The sequence below is a fragment of the Pavona decussata genome, unplaced genomic scaffold (genome assembly GCF_977016875.1).
Source record: "Pavona decussata unplaced genomic scaffold, jaPavDecu1.1 SCAFFOLD_4, whole genome shotgun sequence".
NCBI classification, from domain to species: domain Eukaryota; kingdom Metazoa; phylum Cnidaria; class Anthozoa; order Scleractinia; family Agariciidae; genus Pavona; species Pavona decussata.
The window spans coordinates 1,495,001-1,518,841 of NW_028145428.1; the positions used below are offsets into that span (position 1 = coordinate 1,495,001).

The following is a 23,841-nucleotide window of genomic DNA, read 5'->3' on the forward strand; positions in this document are numbered from 1 at the left end:
TTTAGAGGGTACGATCTCAAAAATTTCCTCGGGAAACATGCGCTTGCTTTCGTAGCCCCGTGGCGTTAATATCCCCGTCCGGTGCTTTACAGGATAGACTGATCCGGTACTGTCTTGTACTACAGAATGCCCTGTGTTGATGTTACCGTTTTAAGGACGCCAAATGCATTTCAGTTAGCAATGCCATATTCATATGTCTAGTTTATTTATCTTTCATGGAGTTTCCTTTCCTTTCAAAAGTTTCCATTATGTGCAGATAATTGCTGGCAAATATCAAGCCCTGCCTCCCCTCCCTCATCTCGGCGACTTAATATTGGTACTTGTGTAACACAGAAAAGGGCTTTGCAAGGACGAAAACTGGTCATGTGGCTCTAGAATTTTAAAAACCCTTGTACTGTCACTATGAAGGAGTTGATGTACTCAGGATCTCATTGGTTAGTAACTAATAAATTTTTGAGCCGTTCGGCTGCTTATAAGCTTGTAAACAACTTTCTTTACTCTCTAATAAGTTGTTGTTATTGTCTCTTTTTGTCTTGTCAGGTAATTTCTCCTTTTTCTGGGTTAAAAAAGACTTCAGCCTTTACCGCGTGCTCAAAATGCTTTTTCGCCTCAATTTCTTGGTGGTGGTCACGTGCTTGGTAGTGCGCAATGAGTACATGTTGTATTACATCTGCCCAATGCACACTTTTTGGTTCCTGTCTGCATACTGCTTCATGAGAGTGCTTAACAGCTGGAACAACGACCCGAAAAGGATGGCCGTTAAATTTGCAGTTTATTTTCTTATCGTTTTCTTGTTGTTTGATGTGCCATGTGTTGGAGAAACTTTGTTTAAGCCTTTTGGCTTTATCCTGAACTACGAGAACTCACTTCATGAATGGATGTTCCGAGCGGGGCTGGACCATTATGCAACTCTTCTGGGCATGCTCTGTGCTTACTTTCATCCTAACTTTGAGAGACTTATGGCATACCTGGACGAGAAGCCATCAAAAAACCGCATAGCAATGCGATTTGGAATCGCGTTTCTTTGTTTTTCAGCCTTCGCTTTTTGGGCTAGGTACATATTTATGTTAGAAAAATACGATTACAACAGGCTGCACCCGTACCTTTCCTTTATCCCTCTGTTAAGTTTCATCTTTATACGTAATATGTTTCCGTTGTTCCGCAAGCATTACCTCTACATGTTCACATGGCTAGGAAAAATAACCCTGGAAACGTACATTTCACAGTTACACGTGTATCTCCAAGGCAACGCTAAGTTTTTGATCTCCTTTATTCCGGGTTACCCACTGCTTAACTTCGCTTTGGCGACGGTTATTTATCTGTTTTTGTCTTATCACTTGTTTCATCTCACGGTTGATATAAGCGCGTTTGTGATTCCCAAGGACTTCAGCTCTATGCTAAAGACACTTGCTACAGGAGGGATGTGGCTAATACTATGCTATGCCGTGGGATTTAGCATAACAGGGGTGTATTTTGCTTAAAACAGCCGTATTCTCGGTTTTCACTGTCACGCCATTGAAAAAAAACATCAAAACCATTCCATGAATGAAGTCAAGAAATTGACATGGTATAGAGAATAAATAAATAAGGCATCTGTCCAAGTGTCAGGTCTGTGCGGCATTCCGTACTCGAGTTATTTGACAAAATGTTCCACATAAATTTATAGAGCTTAGTATGGAGACGCCATGTTTGTGTCCCTCTGAGGGGCACAAACATGGCGGACGGAAATACGAAAAAACATCTGGAGTTCACTTTTGCCAGAAAAGAGGTTTGTTTGCCCTTGTGAATTTTCGAATGTTTAGATTAATATTTTTCCTCAAACTTAAATTGTTTAGAATGCTGAAAATCACCCGAAGAGTCATTTTTAAGATACGGAAAAGCTCTGTCACAGCCGTCCTCCTTATGTCACGCACGATGGAAACTCGGAAATTGAAACTGTTCTATTTTCAAAAGGAAGCACGACATCGAGCTAAGAAGTTGTGAACAGACATATTTTTAGGTAATCTTTCCTTGAATGAAGGTAAAAATTTTGTAGGCCTCCCAGCTTTGAATTTTAGAATTTGGTGACGTCACGTGAAAACCAAGAATTGTGTTGATAGCATGGGGAAGGTAAGAGGGAAAAGGAAGACAACAAACGAACAAACAAAACAAAAACAACACGTATTTATTAAGTCGGTTTGAATATTTCAGTTTTGTCGCTTGAAAATGATGTCATGGCCACATCGAAACCTTGTGTTTTCTTGCTATTTGTTATCCTCAAATGTCTCGAAACAACAACAACAACAACTAGAACAAATAAACCAACACACACAAAAAAGGATCGGTTAGCAGATAGTTTAAAAATGTTCCAATTTCATCTTAACATGAATCTTCCAACGTGACGTATCATTAATTCTTAATCAAGGTTATAGTACTGACCTCAAGATGTCGTCAAGACGTAATACGGAACGGTACCACATGCAATAACAGCGCAGAATTCAAGCTGTAATATTCCAAGCGGCAAAATGAACTTGCATTTGGAGATTCAGTGATTTACTGTTCACTTGTCACTTGCAAGTTGCAGTTTGCTCAATAGTCAAAGGGTGGGTCCAATTCACAATCGTGGGGGCTTGAGGGGAGGGTATATTAATTCATAACTGGTTTATAGGACAATAAAGGCATTTCGTTCACTTACTCTCGTTGACATGCTTGATCCCCGATTTGTGGAAAAAATTAATGTTAGAGCGAATTTTAACCTGCTCGAGCCAGCACCCCTCTCCCCCTCCTCCTACAACTATCTAAAAGCGCCGAACAGAATAAGCGCCTGCCTCGAACGAAAATCAAACAAACTATACAATATACTTTTAAAGTTTCTTTATTTTATAAATCTCATATTCCATACTTATTTCAAATTTATATCAAATAGTTAATTCTTTAGTAGACAACAGTGATCTTACAAAATTATTCACAATAATTATTATACAGAATATCACTTCATGGCTGCAACGGAGCGCTGATTAATGTCGTGAAAATATGCTATTTACAGCTTGCGTTAAACAGAGGATCATCAAAAGTACCAATAAATATGCTATAAAATTTTTCTTTAAACAATATTATCTTAGAATCAATCTTTTGTACGTGTATACCTTCGAGTAGTAAAGGCAGTATCACAGTTATGTATACGAAGACACATTATAAATGAGATTTACCCCTCATGTATAATTTCATGAAGAACCCCTCGCAGAGTTGACAACGCTATCTACGCGCTGATGCAAATGTCGCAAAATGTGTATGTAACAATGGTGTAACAGTTGTTATGTAGCCAGGAGTCTCTGAATGTAAAGATAAGAGAAGTACAATTGTTCCAGCGCAGCTGATAACCAACCATTTCCAACTAATAACCGATGCAGGCGCTCGGAACACTAAATGCTTAAGCTTAATAGGCCTTATCACGGTTTTCGACGCCATTTTGACGGGTAGGCAAACAGGCTTGAAATAACAGTGTTTGTATGGAGATCCGATGTCAAATAATTTTCATAAAACATTCGCTTCTGAAAATTCATGAATTGGAAACTTTCGGCACTAGGAAGAGGATTTTAAGGGAAAAAAATGGAGGGATGTAGCTGTGACAGAAAGCGTCCAGTCGTGTTTTGAACTTTCCATACATTTCCCTGTATTTTTTCCCGCGAACTATTTTTAGTAGCAGTTCGCGGCTGGTTCGCTATACAGACAAATGTATGGAAAGTTCAAAACACGACTGGACGCTTTCTGTCACAGCTACATCCCTCCAATTTTGTTCTTAAAATCCTTTTCCTAGTGCCAAAAGTTTTTAATTCAAGAATTTTTCAGAAGCGATGTTTCATAAAAATTATTTGACATTGGATTTCCATACAAACACTGTTATTTCAAGCCTGTTTGCCTACCCGTCAAAATGGCGTCGAAAACCGTGATAAGGCCTATTTGCTTACCAAACCCGATTACTTGAACTCGTGTAATACGCAATGTGTAATTTTTTGAATTCTCCTTACCATATCCTATTCAAAATTTTAACAGAGAAAGGAAACGATACATTTCAGATGAATTAATCGTTTCATCACCGTATAACGAAATGTTATAACGATACGTTTGACAGCCTTTTCGCGGAAAAGAAGCATATATAAATGGCCACTTTCTTCCCTCAAAAGAAGTCACTTGCAGGTTACTTATGCCGAATTATTAATTTACGAGAACCTTTATATCAACACCGATGACATAATTATGAACCTGCGAGACAGAAAAAGAAAGCAAATGAAATTATTCAGTATTATACTCTGGAGCAGCCGAAGGCCATGTTAATGAAATTTAGCGACGAGGCTCACTTTTTATCTTAAATCATTAAATTTCTAATCCTAAAAATGACATCAAACAAGTACATCCCCTATGCTAGATTATAATTCACCTTCTAAAATGCATATTACATATATCTGTTATCACAGTCTAGCTATTCAGCTTATCTTAATCTATAGGAGACCTCATATATAGGAAATCGTTTTTGTCGTGAACATAGAAAACATATTTATTTTCCTGAAGAAAGGAGTGAAGTTTCGTGGTTCGCCACCATTTCACTTCCCCAACTTTTCGTTTCTGGAACCAGCGGCAAATTCTTCAAAGTCCTGAAAGCCAAAAACAACCAAAATTAGGGAAAAGAGAGAAACATTTCAAACATCCAAACCACAATAACTTAATACATAGCAAACACTTCTTATATACTGTTGAATAAAAAAACTCGAGAGATTCACATCTAACAATCAAACTTCCCTGCGTAAGAGAAACAGCAGAGCCAATGGAAAAAATGATATACCATTAAAAATTAATCTTGGTCAGCTACAACTCCTCTTAGGATGGTAATAGAAGACTAGAATAGACTAGAATATATAACTGGAATATGGTGATGGGGATGTTCGACGGAAATTGTGAAATAAACCCTGAAAAGATATCACAAACTCGTTATGTATATGTGTGGGGCGTGGCTCGAGTTCCCTTTCACCCTAAGAGGTACCAATTCCTGTTATATTTTCCCGGCTTATAATCTAAAAGGTACCAAAATAATTGAGGATGGTGCTTCTTATCTGTAAATTATAATCCCTAAATGAAAAGATATTAAGAACACCCCCTTCCCTTTATCGTGCTTTCAAGTACGCCAGTTGCGTAACTGAGTGATAACAAACAACACTTGGTTATGTCACTGTAGAAAGTGGTGTCTGGCTCACTTGTCCCCAAACTGGAGAGGCCAGTGCTCCAGAAGCCTAAGTGTTTTTTTATTATTATTATTATTTTTATTTTTTTATCAAAAGCGAGAAGACCATCGAAAGTATTCCTGCGATTAGATGCTGGCATTCGGTTAAACTTTCCTAACAATTCTTCGGTACCTATTTATGCACCTGCAGTCATTTCAATGGTTGGTCAGTAAATTCTGCACCAACCTTAAAAAGATATTGTTTCAAGACTTGTGCATGATTAACGGTACCACATGCACTTAGACTGCGAGCAGTTGTATTATTCCCTCGGATCACGAGCGCAAAGTGAGGCGACTAGCGGCTTCACCGATCGCTAGATCCATCGCGCTCCACAGAATTCGCAGTCTATATACACTTAAAACAGAGCAGCACATACCTTGATTTGGGACAAAGCATTCATCAAGGTTACCCGGTGACCCTCCGAGCCTCTCTCTGAGGAAACTGAGCACTTTCGTGACATACTTTCATCCACGCCCTTTTGTGACGTTACAGACAGCCTGTGATTGGTCTCCTCCAATTTGCTTTCATCATCAGTAGGAATTTCCACGGACACACTGTGGAATGCCATTTGAGAGCCGCTTGTCGAGTATTTTTTCCGCTTCATTTCTGCACTGTCGGAATACTTTTTCGTCCTTGCAAGAGAGGAGGAATCGCCTGCGGAGCCTTCTGAACCAGAAGAACCTCTTCTTTCAAGCACCAGCTTCCTGTTGATGATTGGTGAGTCTTTTAAAGCATAGTCATCTTGGGAGCCTTCGGATGACAATGAAACTCTGCTGTGTTTCGGATCTTTGCTAATGTTATTATTAATATTACTACCAGCCAGAGTTAATTTCCTTCCGCCAACGGGGGAAATTTTTCTCAGTTCCTGCTCCAGCACTGCCAGCGAAACAGCCGCGCTCTGTTTGCGGGCGGCTTCTAGCGAATGCTGCGACTTTGGCGAATCCTTTGAATCCTTTGGCGATTTTTCCTCTGTGGACCCCTGGGAGGAGGAGGACTCAGAATGAGAACTTTTAAACTCATCTCGCTTTTGCTGCGCCGGTATTCTGTTGCCAGCTGGTTTTACAAACGACAGCTTTCTCACTGTCTTTGTTTTCATGACGTTGATACTGTCTAAAGCTTGCGCTTCGTTCATTTTGTTGTCCATTAAATCTCTTTCAATACTTGCTAATTCCTGATTCACTCGTTGAAGCCTTTCTTCGACTAGTTGCTTATTCTCATTGCTCGCCACCTCATCTTTACCAAGAAGCTTCTTTACAGTATTTTTCTTGTCGTGCTGCTTGGTAATCTTCTTTTTCAACACATCTTTCTCCAGCGTGAGCGAATTTCTTCGCTTTTTCAGTAAAGTTTCCTTTTTCAAAGTTTTCAGTTTTTCTTCCTCGGCCAGTTTTTCGAACTGTTCAATTATTTCGTTGGTATCTTGGTAAGGTGATTTCGGAGTTACGTCAAGTTCCTTTTTCGCTGATTGCGTTGTCGACATAGACACCGTCCTTCGTCTTGTTTCACTAGGTGCTGCCTCTGCAGAGGCGACTGTCTCTGCTGTTCCAGGAACGGAGCGTTTCTCTTTTAACACCGCAGCCGCAGACCTTCGCCACGCAATTTGAGCCTTCTTCACCTTGTTGAATTTTTGCTGGCCAATTTGTTGCATTAACTGTTGGTCCTCAAGAAGTTTGAGCACGCCATCAAGTGACGTCGGTCTCATGGCCGCCAGGTTAGCGGTGTTTGGTGAGGGTGACCCTTCACCCCTGTCACCTTCCGTTATCAGTTCTTCGTTCTTTGACAGCTCCTTCGGTGAACTAGGATCTGCCGTGCGACTTTCGCTTTCGTCATTCTGCCCAGTTTCTGCTGGAGACTGGTTTGTGGGTTGCGCGGTATCTAATAGATGCTGCTCATTCAGCTTGGACTCCTGTGCCGCCTCAACGTTGGTAACCTTATGCTGATCCTTTGAGAACCTGTGGATTGGGAAGAAAAGAATATTACTCTACTAAAAACCGTAAAAATATAACCACTTTTTTCTTGCCCTTAAACAGAATATTCGGGTAGCGAAGGGAGAGAAGTGAGCGCGAGAACTAAGCACTGCAGTTTGAAGGAAAAAGTGAAAAGCGATCCAAACTCCTGGAACAGGTTGCGCATTAAAACGTCTTTTACCAGTAAAACAGAACACTGGTAGACCAGCTCAGATGAAACCTAGTTTAAATGTTCTCCTAAAGATAACGTTACTAAGCAACATCACCAGCCTCTCGCTTTATACCCATTCCCCGATAAAAGGTTTCCAGGATGGGAGAGAAAACAAAATCTTGAGAGCCGCCTGGCACGAACAGCAACTTCTTTAGTGGCATAATGAACAAGTTTTAATTACAAACGTCTGGGTAAAGAGTTTGATGCTGACTTTTGTTGTTGTTGTTAACCTTAAGACGTTTCGGGTCAGGCTTAACCCGATATGCTGATAAGCATGCACGTCTTTGCTTATCTCAACAAAAATAACAGCAACAACAACAACAACAACAACAACAACAACAACAACAACAGCCAAAGTCAGTGTCACAATGCCAACATCCTGACTAGAACTACTCTTTTTCTAATTAAAACAAACGTTTTCTTTACTTTATCCTCGATCCTGTCTCCTATAAGCTACCTTATGTTATCACGAATATCCCCCCCCCTGAGTATTGACATTGCTCCCCGAAAGCAGCGTTTCTCTCACACACCTGTTATTGACGTCATCATCCTCAGCTATCACTCTCAACATTCTGATCCAGCACAACATTTCCTTCTCATCATCAGTAGCAAAGCAGTAATCCTCCTTTACCGAGGGAACGTTCACTTCGAAACTGAACTTCTTGGTCTTCCTGTTGGCTCGTCGCACTTCGCAGCTTTTTATAGGAATTGTCAGCACAGGCACAACCTCATCTGGCCTCCTGAACAGGTGTAATCGATCCTCCTGTAACACACACCAGCGCTTTGTCCAAAGTCCTTTACCGTTTCGCATGAACAGGCAGGAAGAGTGTTTGATATTCATGAGCAGATCTGGTGACACGTGGACATTCGGCACAGTGCGGCTGCGCCGTTTGCGTTTGCCAGAAAAATGTTGGAAGACTGGGATGGCGTTGGAGATGGATCGATGGAGCTTCGTTCTTGTTTTTCTCTCTTCCTCCTGCATTCAGGGATTCAAAGAAAATAGGTTATTACAAAGTAATACACAGATAGTTGTTGGGTTACTAGAGATCATTTAAACTAAACTTTGTCAAAGAAGCTATGTCACGAGTTTCAATGACAATGTTTACTTGGGTACAGAAAAAAGGAGGGTCGTTTATGACACATCGCAAAAACAATTGGCTTCAACTGGGCCTTGTTCAAACAGAACATAACGAAGGTCGTTGGCAAGGGAAAGGGTCACTTTAATACGAGGACGATCATGCAGAGATATTCAACTATAGTTTCAGCAACAGGTTTTCTAAGATTTAATCTTCCAGTCATTAGAAACCAGCGCACGCAGCTTAGTATGCAGTACTGGTGTACTTTGGGGCGAGCTTGGATTATGACGAGAAGAAGACTGGGGAGAGGCCAACATCTGGGCGTCAGGTAGCAAAAAAACTCGTTCCATCTCCCTACGATTGGAAATCCAAGATGGCAGCCCAATGAAAGAAAGACCGTGATGGAGCACTCGGCCATAAGAAAACGGCTGCACTGCATGCTACACGCAGCTGAAAACCATCATGTTACTCAACAATGATTGCGTGCTCTATGTACCTGCTCTCCTTCAGAAAATGACCGCCATCTTTCCACCGGCTCGACGACAGGCTCAGACTGTGGTAGATTTTCTACAGCGGGCTCACACTCGTCGCTCTCTGAATTGGACACGTCACCAGCTGTGGACGGCTGCAAAATGAAAAGCATCCATGTCAACAAAACGGTATTCACCATGATCTTAAGGCGAATGTCTATTTCAAACATTTCTACAGTACCATCCGACTGACATGAACACTTAGAGAAACAAATCACAACGAGAAAGAGTATACAACGGAACCCAAGAGACGGCCAGATTGTCAGAGGAAGTCTAGTAAACTTAAAAAAAAAATCACAACGTTGTAAGCTTTCGAAAATGCAACGTTTAAAAAATAGTTATGATTAACGTATAGGAGCCTGGATGATCGGCACACTTCATTAAGACGCTGTTCTGTACTAATCGGAGGACGTTGTCCTGTTACTCTCAAAGGAGCTAAGACTAAAAAAGGACTTGAAGGGAGCCACCAGTATTTGGAATAAAGTAATCTGGTACACACTTGTCAAAACGTCTGTTATATGGACGAAATCATGATGTGTGACCATGCAGAAAGAGATAGTGAGCAGGAGTGTTGTTAGGTGTTTTGTGTATTTATCTCAAGAGGACATTTAGAAATGAACCATGGCTACTAACCCGAGGTGAAGGATTAAGCGGTGTGTTAGGTCTCGCAGGGTGATGCGATTTTCCAACCTCTTCTATCTTTTGAAACACTTCATCTCTGTCGACAGAGTCGCCTTTTGATTTGAGCAGCGAGGTAGCTGGACCGTGGCTTGTTCTGTCGTCCTCTGTTGAGCTCCAAGTTAGCACCGGTCTGCGATTAACTTTAGGTGAATGCACTACTGCTTCACTGACGCACGTCTTCCACTTAAGATAATCTGTTGCAAAGAACACAAATATACGAGAGAATTGATTAAAACAAGCAGCTTCGAAGTTGGTATCCAGCTAAGAAAGCAAAAGAGTGACGAATTGATTTTGCGTGACAAAAACGTCCTTGCTCAATTCAATGGCGTCTTTGTTTTTACCCTATGAGAGCAGACGCCTTTCCGGCTTTTGTTTCACCCACAGCGAAACAAATTCGGAAAAGACGTCTGCTCTCATGGGGTGTGACGTTTTGACTTAACACCCAAAATTTCAGTGTCACAATTAATTATACCCAGTAGGATACACTATCCATCAGTAAGGCTACTTTGCAAAATTAAACACCAGCATGAGCTGCAGAGGTCGGCGACCTCTGCAGCTCATCTTGGTCTTTTAATTTTATCGGACAAAGACAAACTCTCTGTACTCTAGAAAGGACTAACTACTGATCAGTTCCTAAATTAACCACGTTTTTCAGCCCCACTATGACCATCCGCACTTTCCAGTATCTCTGTCCTTATTTCATCATTAAAAAACTTTATTTTGAAGGATCTTTGATAATACGAGATAATGTGAGTTAAACAAGACATCCTCGTTCCTGGGGCGAGGCTGAGCCAGAACTGGATAAGGGAGTTAACTTTTTTAAAGAACTGTCAGTGGTGCTGCGTCGGTAGGGGATTAGGTTTTATCAACTGAGTTGATAAGGTAATTTGGCCATCGTAAAACAGTAAAAGGCAAAATAACCTCTATCAAATCAGTTGATAAAACCTAACATTCGTGCGCCAAAAATAGCTTGACTTACGACCTCCTAACGAGTGCGTACCTGACTCGCTTTCAGCCTGTAGGTAGTGAGATCGCCCCAAGGTCCTTCTAATCTCCATAACAAACGGGCGCTGTGCGTTACTCCAGTCCCTCACTACACAGTTACTTAGCTTGATTTTCACGACAACGGAGTCGCTGCTTTCTTTGTCGTCGTAAACATGAAGAGTGTGGTTTTCAAGTTTGACCTAGAAAACAAAAATAACGAGGATAAGAGTTATTTCTGTACACCATGTTACAACTGATATTGGACGAGCGCCTAGCAGTCGCCAGAATTAGCTCGTTCGTCACAACACCCTAATAAAAAGCACAAAACAATTTCAAGAATGGCCGCTATGGTAATGACCATGAAATCATTATGATGATGTTTGGCAAGTAATGAATTAAAACGTTTATAGGCAGCAAATTTCGAGACGCAATACCATACCGTCGAAGATTAAGACAGAAGATAATTTTACCCACACTCAGTGGATGAAAACTGCTTTGCATAGAAAAGTGATTGGTTTGACGTCCTCTTAAGTGAACAGCTTACTGCATAACAACAAACAACAAGTGTACTCGATGAATAGCTACCTTGATTAGGGTTGGTTGTTTACACCTGACAAACTATTGTCAGCAGAATTTAATGGTTTGAGATGGGACATTAATATTCAGTTAGTAAGAAGCGTCCATGGCTAGTTTATACATTAAAAGAGCTTAAGGTTGGAATCTTTCTTTCAGTTTTTACTTATGATTAAGTGGAGGCTGTGCGATAAAGTCATGCATGTCATCGTTGTAGGTGGGTGATGGGGGCTACTGACAGAGGATACCATCTTTCTGGGGCTCGGTGGTGCTTTCCGAGTTCAGTAATTTTGACCGTTTCCCTCAGAGAATTTATCGCGGAACTGGGACAGGCATGTGACGTAAAAACCGCAGAAAGTATAGTGCAAAGTAAACAACTATACCATGCCTGCTAAGTATTTCCGCATATGTTGAAGAGTAATATGAAATTTTATCACGTTTTTAAACCGAAGCACTCGTAGTAAACAACAATAGATAAAGCTTTCAAACCTTCTGGCTAATTGTTTTGCTCTCAATTTAAAACAAGCAACGAACAGAGCAAGCCACGCCTAGAGAACGACCATCTTGACGTTACTTGTATTACCACAACATAAACCAAGCCATAGATAACACTGTAAAGAAATAAACATACCCAACACTTTAGCCATGTATCTTCTTCGACGCGTTGATTCAGAAAGCCCTCCATGGAATGAGAAGAGGACACTTCAAGTCTTTCAACTTGAGTGTGATTCTCCGTTCCAGTTGAGTCATCTAGAATAAAGAAGATGACGGAATGAAATAAAATGACGTATGACACGCGATCACTTCAGATGACGGTATGTGAAGTACCTTGCGTTAAACAGGCCCAACGGGGACAAATTGATAACAATCGTTCGGTGTTGCATGACACAAAACGAACAGTAAAAACAGTACAGAGTAACTTGAATCATATGCTTTAACAAGGGGCTTTCGCATATCAAAAGCGGAGGCGTAACATTCTACCAACGGGCTACGTGAATGAATAATTTTGAAGCATAAGTTCTAAGTTAAAGGCGAATGATATGGGCACTTGGGTTTGCGGCTGCAAGTACCGGCTGTTATTTTATGCCTCGATTGCTTTACATCAATGTAAGTGCTCTGAGCTTCAGTTTACACCAAAGAATCTCAAGTAATTGTCAAAAGTTCTCATACGTTTTGTTTTAGACTAGGATTGAATAGACTGTAAACTTGCTTTTTTAGCTCTTTTTTTCTGTCCGAAATCACGCGAAAAAGAAGCTTCAGAAAGCAAACTGTTTATTGCAAAGTAATCATGAACATGCCGGCTAGGATAAGCAATATACACAGAGAAAAACAAATCTTTCTAATTTTATCCACGACACAAAAACCGGGATGACGATATTTCATGTGAAGCCTAGAATATTGAGAGGGAGTTACGAAGCACGTAGAGGGTGAACCCGTCACGTAACGTTCCCAATGTTCCACTTGAATTACAGCACGAAAATTAACATAACAGAGAAATAAAAGCACTAGAGCAAAACCAAACAGTGCATTCTGAAATAACTTTACTCGTAGATTTTGAAATGTCGCTAATATAATCGCCATTCCTTCCCTCTCAAATGACCATCCATGCATTAGTTTGGATTTCTACTCTATTAAAGCTAGTAGAAGTAAAGCTTTTAACCTAAAGTTGTTAAAGGTTGTAACCCACTCTTGTTGACATGAAAACTATAACACAAAGCGCCGGCAAGGTTTGTTCACGGGCCTCATCGAGCCAGTGTTTATTGATTCAGTTCCCGTGCGATAAAGTCGACAAAGAGGGTTCTAACACAGGCTGTTATATCTCAAGCTACCGACACTCATTTCTTAGGGTTTTTTCTGCAATTTGCTGGTGAATTAATACAAGTGGGTAATCAATTCATCATGACACCCAAACGTTTCAAACTCTGTCATTTTAGATTTATTTTGACAGACAATTTGCGGTACTCATTTATACACAGCTGGGTGGGTCAGAGGCATGTAACTCGCAGACTATGAAAAAGGCTTACCTTGATTTTGTTCAGCGTCAGTTTTGTGGTGCACTAAAACGAATCCATCCTCGACGCTTCCACTTATTGTAACATCCACCACAGGCGGAACGTGAAACGTACCAGTGGGTACAGCCTTTTGCTTTGTCTTGGTAAGCTTATGTCCTAATGTACTGAATATGGACGTCACCTTTTTACCATCCACAGGCGAAATTTCTTTGTTCCTTTTATTGGATGTCTTCGATTTGTTTTCTGAAACTGACGGACTACCTGGAGCGGACAGTGCGGAGTGCGAGTCATTAGGCGACGCACACCCGTGAAACTCGTTTTTCTCGGGCGAATCTGGCAGAGAAACTGCGAAACAAACAGGGGCCAAACTTTTAGTACACTTCAATCCCATTATCAACAACATACTCCAAGCTAAAACCGTGGTTAGTTGTCCTTGGTTATGTACGTGACATTTTTCAATAGGCCTTTGTTAGTGAAATGAGTGAGCAGCTTTACATTTGTTCGTTACATCCGGAAGTTCCCATTAGCGGAGGTGCTAACCATTTTAAGGAAAATCAGCAAAATGCGTCAATCCGTTCGGAAAGCCTCAGAAAAATATGGGAAAGTTACCAGTTGAGGTCAGGCACTTTTAGCTTTTCTTTTCTTTCTTCTTTCCGATTGAAGCTCGTATCTATTTATTTTCACTTCTCGTCAGTGGGAAATTTCCTCTTTTTGTCTTTTTCCTTTTTTTTCTTTGCTTCCTTTTCCTCTTTTCTTTTTCTATTTTCACAAATGGTATGTAAGCCTCCTGATATTCATCACAATCTACACAATTTTCTCTGTATACGGCACACCTTTTAGCAGTGATCTAATTCCTTCTGATACATCCGCATTTTAAATACCTCATTAAGCCGGCGAGTTGTGAGAATAAGACTTTCAATTTCAACCATTAACTACATGTATCGAACAAGGTTGAACCTCCACCTCAGTGTGGCCTCTCTACAACGGCTGCGTTATTTTGTCCCGAAAACCGGCATTCATTTACTCCTCAGACACCTCCCCACAACCACAGCTCTAGTAAATCGGGTTCGAATATGGCCTGTCAGAGTGTGTGCCGAAACCGGTGGCCTTTGTAGAGAGTTTCCGCTCTGGTATCAGAACCTTAATGAAATCGGCGGTGTACCAGGCGGGGGCGACACTCATCCTTTTTTGGACGTTAGAGGATGCAAACAAATGGGTAAAAAATGATCACCAGGAACAAAGATTCGATGTATACATGACTTCTGTGCCATCTTGAGAAAACAAAATATAAATACATGTTATGTTTCAGTCACGATTGCACACAAATTTTATTGTGCCGGCGGATCAGAGGACCCGACACCAGGATGTGGTTACTTTCCCGCCAAAATCAGCGCGGTGACGGCGGCCGCGAAAAAGACGAAAACGAGGCAACAAACAGAACGAGAAAGGAGAGCACTGAGAAGTTGCTGTACAGCGAACAAAAATTTGGTAAGTCTTTAATTAAAAATTAATTTTGAAATGAATGTCACTGTAAGGACTTTAATGGGTATTTTATTTGAAGAAACTAGTCATTTATATCCAAAAGTATCACCAAATAGCCATAAAAACAAACCGCCAGACAATCTCCCGCTTTTCGCTCGCCGACGACTCGCGGTGGCGAGACAAACAAGAAAAGCAAAGATGGCCGTTTGAAGATAACGAATAACTTACTTGGTGAATTTTCAATGGCGTCTATTTCATCTTTCAAAACCATTAACCATTCCTCCAGTTCGGCTTCATTTTCAGCGGCAAATAGCAGGTCTTCCCTCTCACAAGTCAATACAAACATGTGCGGTTTCTCAGGCTCGCTCTCCTCCACAGTTTTGATGGATGTTTCTTGTAAAGGAACCTCCAGCTCAGCTGTTCCGATTCCAAAGTCTTTATAACAGAAAAGCGACTGTTCTTTGACTACACACCACCGGTTTTTCCAGTTCGGACCTTTCTTACGAAGCAAATACCCAGAAAATGTAGTGCTTTGAAATGAAGACAGATTTCGCGGGCTTTTGGTGAGGTCATCTTTCCGAACTGCCGGTGAAAGAAGCGAACGGAGAAAATGTCAAAATACGGTCCGCTTTATACTCAGCCAGACATTTAGTTTATAATTATTACAATTCCAGAATCTTCCATTTGTATTTATATTTGCGTTTGCATGTAGCCAATGCTCAGGGTCTCTCCTTTATTTTTAAGAATAGTGAGCGTTAAACGCGTGTGCACGCGAAGACCGCTTTCCACGAAAGGACGCGACGCGTATCCTCGCGGAAGGCAATTTTCACGTCTTTCTCTCCTTTACTATGCCTGAGAAAATACACTCTGTTCTTTTTATAAGAATATTGGTTTTCCGGCCCAGGCTGAATATTTTTGTGAATATTCTTACATTAAAGCCATCGAACTGTCATTAGCATCAAACATTTGGCTAGTGCTGGTTTTTATCGTTTTATTGCGTTTTGTTGTTTAGAGAAAGAAAGAATTTTATACGGTTTAGTTAAAAACATATAATAATTATTGTACTGCACTGAAAAATTTTCAACACACAAAATTGGCTTTTCAAAATCTCAGCCTCGGGTTATTTAAAATCTTCTTAAAATTTTGTAAATTTCAGCCTCGATATTTTTATAAAGAGAAAAGAGTGTAAGAGACTGCTCATAGTCTATGCTTAGACCAGCATAATGTATTTACAAAACTATAAAATAGATAATTAGGAACTGGAGTCACATATTGCAGCCCACAGTTATTTCAATATTTATTTTCAATAATGTACATACCTTTATTGAAGAAAGACCCTGTTATTCTTGATTTGACACGCATAGCTTTAGAAGACAATGAAGTTACTAGTGAGCTATGTCTTTTCACTTTTGAGCCGGGGGTTTGAAGCTCCGAAGTTGAAGATGACTTTCCTTCACTATGAGTGGACAGGAAACTCCCTCCCAGGCTCTCTGCAGTAATAATAACCATAGAAACAGAGTTAACAACTAATTTGGAGGAACAGCAGAGGAACAGCTTTTACTGCATGTTCTCCTTTCATGTTTCCAGCCTCATGTCACATTGTCTGAAGTTGAAATCTTAACCAAGATCTCACTCATCTCTCTCTTATTTCCTGTGTGAAAATTTAAATGTGTGCATATTGGAAAATAAATTGCAATTATTGTAGTATTGACCAGGAAAACCTGCCTCAGTATGAACAGGCCCTTACAAAAGAAAGGAAAACTTTAGCAAGATTATTTACTTGATTTTCTCATTAGAATCTGCATCCTAACACTACAATTTTGATGAGGTTTGTTTCAACTTTGCTAGGAACCATAATTGTATGATCTCCATCTTTTAACTCACCATTAACTTTTCCCATGGAGTTAGCCTTGGATACCTTCTTTTTCTTTTTTCCTCCACTACTTGAAATCTTGCATCCTTGGATAATATCTGGTAAAATCTAAGAACAAAGCAAAGAATGCCAATAATTCATAAACAGGACTACAAAGAATAAACCTTCTAATGCAATTTTTAACTCATTATCACAGGTTGTTTGCTTTAGTAGCATAACCCGTCAGTTTTCCCCAACATCACACCAATACAGGGCTATCGTTAAGCTTTAAAGAAGCTGCCTCCACAAGGAAAATCTACAGGGGGTCATAAATGTAATAAAAGTTTGGTTGCCTATTGCATTCCAGGCATCTTCAAACTCTAAGAAGCTGGCCGTCTTCACTGTTGTTTCCAGTCATAATAGCTGGCTGTCAGATGACACCCATCTTTATACCCGAGAGGGTAAAGTCAAACCCCCTTCATCACTGACCAGATAGCCCTGAGCCTGTAAAAACAACCACTTCGTATTGTTTCTGGCCACTCGGGGAGTCCTGTATTTTTGGGCAGACTATTACAGGCTTTAAAATTTTAGATATGGTTAGAGGGGATTGTAAAAACCACCATGAGTAGTTAATATTTAAATGCCTTATTTCACATTGTAAACTTTCAAAGTTTTCCAAGTGTAGCTTGCCAAATGACTACCCATAGGGCCCAATGTTGTCTGAAAACTCCCCCTTGTCCACCCCCAATAATTGTGCTGATGGTAACTACTACAATAAATATTGATAGACTTACAATGTAACTGGCAGGAATGATTTATTGACACTAACGTCAAAATTTATATTGATGTGTTCCTTTTACCTCTTGCAGCTCCTGAAATGACTCATCCTCATCCAGTCCTGGTGCAAGGTCATTATTCATGACCAACATCTCATCTTCATCATCAAGGCCTATTTTCCACTGAGCCAAAGGCCCAACATCATTTGAATGAGTTCTGTCTTTACTTTCAGTCCAGCTCTTAGAAGGTTCCACAATTTTGGGTGAATCAAGACAACCTGAGAGCTTCCTTCTCCTTGACGGGTCATTCTTTTCCAGTGTATCAACAGTGAGACTATTTCTTTCTGGGCTTGATTCTTTACCATTGAGTTGGAGGTAAGTATCATATGAAATAAATGATGGACTCTCTGGTACGTCGCAACTATCCTCATCCTCTTCAAGTCTTGAAATTACATAATTCACGACATAAACCCACTCTTGCCGTGAATGTTCTTCTGTTGTTGCAAAAGTGATAGTCTCGTGTATTCTTGGAACTGACAAAGTAATTGGAAACATCCTACTTTTCTTCCTGTCAGTTGGGATGATTTTAGCTCCTTTCAAAGGGATCTGGAACAACATCTTAGTCTCTGATCTGTGTCGAAAACATGTTAAGCAGTGATCATTGATTGTAAACCACCTTTTGTGCCAGCCAGGATGTTCCCTTATATACAAAACACCACTATGAAGTTCCCCCAACTCATTTGGTTGAAGGTCAAGTTTGTTAACTGAATAATCAACAAATACATTATCCCCTGTAAAATAGCCTTCCTCCTGGCCATTGGCATCACTTTCCCAGCCATCATGGACTTCAAACTCAGCACTGCCTGTTTCTGAGATGATTGTCTCTCTTGACCATGTATCCACTGAATCCAACATAGGTAGATCAAGAGTATCTTTATGTATTGTTGCATCTGCCTGAGGCAATGATGAACTGCATAGAAAGATTCCACTTTCTTCGGTGCTATCTGTACCTTTGCGGCATGGCAAACTATCAGCACTGTCCTGTGAATTAATAACATTTCGAGATATGTATCAAGTACAGTTGTTACCAGGCACTGGGAAATTTTTAAATCTTTCATCAGTTCAACTTCATTAGTGGCTCAGTAGCAATAAATGCTCCTGCAAATAGTTATCCTTTGGGAACCTGGGGATAATTACACTGGTAACTCTGTATGTCAGCTCTACATGTACTTATCAAATAACTGTTTCATACAGCGTAGTTACTCTAAATCTGCCCCCTTAAAATTTAAAACTAATTAAAAATATGTGCCCACTGGTGTGATCATCTGAGCTGAGACTTGCTGTTGATTAAATTTATTTCTAGCTGTACCACCTTGGATTTCTTGATTTATTATACAAGTCTCAAAAAACCCAGAAAATTGACTCGCCAGTAATCCAAACCAATATAGTAATACTAAGATGATATAAACATGCAAAATATATATATATATAAAAAAAAAACTTTCAAATTTTCATTAAAAAATCAAATTTTTCAAACAATTCCTGTCAAAATATGGTTTCTATGGAAACAATTAAATTCTGCAAGCAATAACATTTATAGTTATATGTAGTTATAGTTGCCTGATAAATTTTTGAGCAATTTGCAAAGTTCCTTGGCTATTGTTTGGATATAAAAAAAAGTTAAAATAAATGTAAATATTTGAAATCCATGCACACACTCCTCCATTGTCTAAGGAAGGTTTAAGAAAGGAAGCATGAAGCAAAAATGGAATTTCAAGAGGGGCGGGGGGTTTAAACCAATAAAGCCTTCTGGAAGAATGTAATATAAATACAGTCAACTCCCGACAACTCGAACCCTCGCTAATTCGAACCTTGCGCTAACTCGAACCAATTATTTCCCTTTCCTTTCAGGTCTACATAATTTTACCCTCGATAACTCGAACTCCTGATAACTTGAACCTTTTTCAATTTCCCTTGAAGGTTTGAGTTATCGGGAGTCGACTGTAGTGTTGGATTTGCATAATTAACTATTCTGTGTCATCTAGAGCACTATTATGAGTTTTGCGTTTGTATTGTACATTATGTCAGAGGTCAAAACGTTTCCCAAAGTTATCAAAAACATCTTCTGAATTACATGAAAATGGGCTGGAATAAAAAATAATAGAAAGTAAAATTTTGAACTGAATGCTATAACATGATAGCTATTTGCTTGGATCACACACATGGTCTGTACTTGTTTTGAATGCATTAAATTTGTAACTTGACATAAACTTCATAAAAAACAAGTTCATTGATTGATAAAATCTTGGCCCAGGGAGAGGTCATTCTTGCCTGTACAAGAAGGAGGTTTATACTATGGAATGATCCACTTACTTTTCAAATATAAAGATAGCAAAGAAACAGTTTGAGCCAGTGAAATCTAAGTTGGTATTTGTTTTAAGGTACATGTAGAAGATCTAATACTAACACACTAACATATGGCATATCAATCAAACTCCAGTATTGGATGTGTTATGCTTAGAATGTGCTATACATAGGGCCGCCTATTGGCTGTTACAAGTGAAGTGTGTTGATCCTTGACCCTGCACAGTCCATTGCTCACATAATTTATTTCACAAAGTTGTGCTTGTCAGCAGAAAGATGTATGGTGAGATAAAACCTGCTTTAATGATTCAGCTTGTAACAAAACTAACTCATTAAAATGAAATCTTAAGTAGAAATCACTAAATGGATGATTTACTTAATATATAAAATCTCCACTCCTAATAAAATTATCATAGAATTTGTAAATTATATACCTATTGGGCCCCCATTTTTTCTTGTATTGGTTTGTGTGTTGTTTTGCCAAATAATTTTAATTAGTCAATACGAAGCATAAATGCATTTCCGATTTCGTTTTAACAGTTAATTTTGCAATATGAAGCCCCTCAACACGCTCCTGTCCGAAACATATCGCTATACTCTCAAAACACTGTTCCTCTTTTGGATAACGAGGTACTTAGTCCTTAAGTCCAAAAAAAAAAAAAAAGGAAAAAAAAAAAAAAGACAAAGAAAGTGATGTAAAAAAAGAGAACAATAACAAGTTTCGAAAAGACAACACACGATTAACTGCGTGACTGATTGGAGGATAAATGGTCTTAATCTCGTCTTGGGGTACAGGCATGAATAAAAATATCGGTCAAGCGAAAAAACACATGTTCGAAAACAACCACCTCCCTACAGATCACGCTCACACTCACTACCAAAACTCTTTCAACTGAAGGCAAGCTATGGTTGGGAATTAACTAGAACTTTAAATGCCAAATTATTGATTCGTAAAGGCCAGACTTGCGTCAACAACACATCTGTGTGTTTTAGAGATAAAACAGCGGTGGTGGAAAATACCTCGGGGACAAGTGAAATCGATCTACCAAACATGTACTGAATAAAGTTTCCAGTTGTAATTGCAAGCAATTTCTTTTACGTGCGCAAAATTTCAAATGAATTGACCGACGGATTCCCAAGCGGAAATGTCCTTTCGCGGTTAAAAATACCAACATAACCTACGCAATATTCAATTTAGAATATTTTCTGCCATCGGAAAGAATGTTTGTTGTGAGCGCAATGTACCATGTTGTACACTGCGAGATTTGTAAGAATATAGTACAGAAATAAACCCCTAAAACTGTGATTCAGGGCATGCGTTTACTGCGCGACGAGAAAAGCGTATAAATAGAGGGGAAACCGACATTAGTTGTTTGTTTCCTGCGAACATAATTCCGATAATAGGCGTACTTCCACAACAACTGACAACAATTATGAAACGAGATGCATCGATCGCTTACATACAACTTTAGGAATTAACCACCGTAAAAAAACGCTTAATTTCCCAAGACTTATTTACGACCGTGGGAACAACAGTTGAGGTTATTTGGCTTCCTATCGGATCCCCCGACCTTTGTGGGAACAGTATTCGGCAATTGGATAATTGTCGTATTAAGAATTGCGGTCCTTGATATTGTCAATGTCACTCATGCGGCTACGGGGACTACATACTGGAGCTCCAAATGCCTCTACGAGAAAATAACGAAGTATTGCAGCTCACTGAAGCGGCCAGACGAAACATACAAACATACAAAACAAAGCAAATTTGCGATATGGATTACATGAAAATCGATTTACATTGCAGTTGCGTTCCAATTTTGGGGTGCGATCGCTACTCAAGGTACTCTCCGCACGCTATATACATTGGATTTTCTAATTTGTGAAAAACCTTAGAAAAAAAAAATCTAAATAAACAAATAAATACCTTTTCTTCTATCACAGCTGTTTCTTCGGACCAGTGCGCTGTGTTGTCTTCGATATAACCCTGAAGGTCGTCCCCTGACCGCTCCGCACGCGTTTCTGGCGAGTGATGGGATGACTGCTGGTCGTTACTTAATGCAGTAAATATTTCTTCAGCGCGTGCCTCCGATCCTAGGTTGTCGAGAATATTCACAAAGTCGAGTCGAATTTTCTCCCCTTTTTCGCTGAGGTTTTCTTCCAATAGAACTTCCTCTAGAAATTCGTTTATTCCAGGCAAGGCAACTTTTATCACTGCGAAATGAATGGCGTACAGTAAAGTTACTACTTTGGGATAATTGTTTTACTACAATTAATTATAACAATCCTGTAATGTATCAGCTAAACAGCTAGGATACCGTCTAGAATGAAAACATGTCAAACAGCAGTGAGCGCAATATGGATGACGAATAAAACGCGCGCCAAGCAACCCGGAATCAAGAAAGCGTGCTACACGAGGGATTCGCACCAACAAGTCTAGAGCATTAAAACATCGATCCCTGTCAGGACTAGCAAACACTACCTGCAAGTTTGTCCGACCCAGAGAGGCTTTTAAAGAACTCTTCAGCGTTCATCTTTTAAATCTCCTAGTCAGCTTACTCATTCTCCGCTTTACGAAGCAAACACTGCTGTCCTCAGCAGGGTCACAATTGAAATATGAGCTAAACAACAAGTTGGACATTTGAGACGGCTGCGGAATGTACACACGACGGACAGTTCGCTTCATTTGTATGTTACCGGATATCCTCGGCGCCTAAAACCCTCACATCAATTGCTTCAAGGATAAATCACCATTTTGATCCACACTGTGTTCGCTCTCGATAAATATCAAAAGCTGAAGTGTGAAAAATGTAGTGGTAACGTGTCTTATCTATGGAATTTTTTTTTGGAGTCCTTCGGTCCCGGACATGGACAGTCACTAAAGAGTGTCACTAATGCGCATGGCAACAGCGAATAAACAATACAACTGTCAAAGGGTTGTCAGGTTGTATTAACTTGATTATTTACTTTTCATTTCATTGGACACTCGGACAAAAGAGTTGCGTTATTAATTAAACGCTGCGGGTTGGGCTTTCAGATAACATCCTGACAAATCAGTGTCTTCTAAATCCTTTGGAAGTCATTTTTGCTATAAACTAAGCTTCATGTCAAAATAATGCCGTTTATGTCTACAAGCTTGCGGAGGCCAGCTTTAAGTTTGATCGTGTTTTGGTGATTTTGTAACCATTGTACGCAAGATACACAAATCGATGCCATTTGAAGGAAGTCGAGAATTGCTTTTCTTTCATATTGTAATTTTTTTGTTGAGGAAGTGAGAATCAAGGTTACGCATTGTTTGATGTCACTAAGTCAATAAGTAAACTTATTGAACGGAATGGGCGCATTCTTAGCAAAACTAGTAATGCACGTCTTAGCCAGTGACGTCTGAGCTGAATTTAACTAAAACCTTGATATATACCAGTGGTGCAATACACTGGCAATATTACACCACACTTTACTCATGGCCGAAATGATTCTTTCTGTATAATCTTTCCTATTTTGCATATGTATGAACTGAAATGGGTCAAGATGAAAGCGCGCGTCTTGCTCCAGCCAAAAAATGGGGAAGCGAACTTGCTAGCTTCTTGGAAACGTCATGGGCCGCAGAGCCCTGGTTGCATAGTTCCACGCCTTCAGCAGAAACCTCAGTACTGAAAACTCAGCTAAAACGTCCATTTTTAAGAATTAGACAGTAGGTTGAAATGAAGCTGTAATTGTCGCTCCATCAGACGGATGAATCGTAAACGATGTTGACAGAACATAGCTAATTATTGTACCCAAACCTTGATTCTAATCACTAAATTATCTGTTTGCTCCACCTACCTAAAGTACGTCGAGTTCACATTCGGATGACTCGGGTAGTTTTGCAAAAGAAACCAAATGCGAACATTTATGCCGGTCTAAGTAACTGATTGCCTAGCAAGTCATACAGCAAGCTAACAAATCAAATTCTAATCATTTACAATCGCCCTGTCTCTTAAAGAATACTGACTGAATATGTTGTGTTGAGTGCATCACTTACACTTAACAAAGACACTCCTTTGAAGTTGAACCTGCTCAGTCAGGATGCATTCCGCTTTCTCGC

The 23,841-nt window shown here is 39.8% G+C and overlaps 2 protein-coding genes across 2 annotated transcripts in view; one reads left to right on the forward strand and one right to left on the reverse strand.

Moving 5' to 3' along the window:
* Positions 1 to 1,490, forward strand: part of LOC146489702 (uncharacterized) — a 9,440-nt gene extending 7,950 nt beyond the window's left edge. The window contains exon 4 of the mRNA XM_085104003.1: positions 541 to 1,490. Within this exon, the coding sequence (XP_084960129.1) occupies positions 541 to 1,481 (941 nt within the window). The 3' untranslated portion in view covers positions 1,482 to 1,490. The remainder of the gene's footprint in view (positions 1 to 540) is intronic.
* A 1,346-nt stretch (positions 1,491 to 2,836) lies between these two features.
* On the reverse strand, positions 2,837 to 23,056 carry LOC146489703 (uncharacterized). Its single transcript, XM_085103992.1, has 14 exons — positions 22,240 to 23,056; positions 21,685 to 21,971; positions 17,481 to 18,437; positions 16,653 to 16,749; positions 16,088 to 16,258; positions 14,997 to 15,350; positions 13,299 to 13,631; positions 11,906 to 12,024; positions 10,718 to 10,901; positions 9,670 to 9,911; positions 9,003 to 9,131; positions 7,961 to 8,406; positions 5,632 to 7,204; positions 2,837 to 4,631 (listed from the first exon to the last, which is right to left on the reverse strand). Exons 1-14 carry the CDS (start codon positions 22,289 to 22,291, stop codon positions 4,581 to 4,583), a joined length of 4,995 nt encoding a protein of 1,664 aa, XP_084960118.1. The 5' UTR covers positions 22,292 to 23,056; the 3' UTR covers positions 2,837 to 4,580.
* Between the last annotated feature and the right edge of the window lie 785 nt (positions 23,057 to 23,841).

Bases quoted from the DNA above. Each gene is read 5' to 3' on its own strand.
- LOC146489703 (XM_085103992.1), bottom strand. From the start codon at position 22,291: ATGAACGCTGAAGAGTTCTTTAAAAGCCTCTCTGGGTCGGACAAACTT. The intron at 16,750-17,480 runs GTAAAAGGAACA...CTTTGTTCTTAG, and splicing joins CATTTCAGGAGCTGCAAGAG to ATTTTACCAGATATTATCCA. The intron at 16,259-16,652 runs GTGAGTTAAAAG...TTATTACTGCAG, and splicing joins CTCCATGGGAAAAGTTAATG to AGAGCCTGGGAGGGAGTTTC.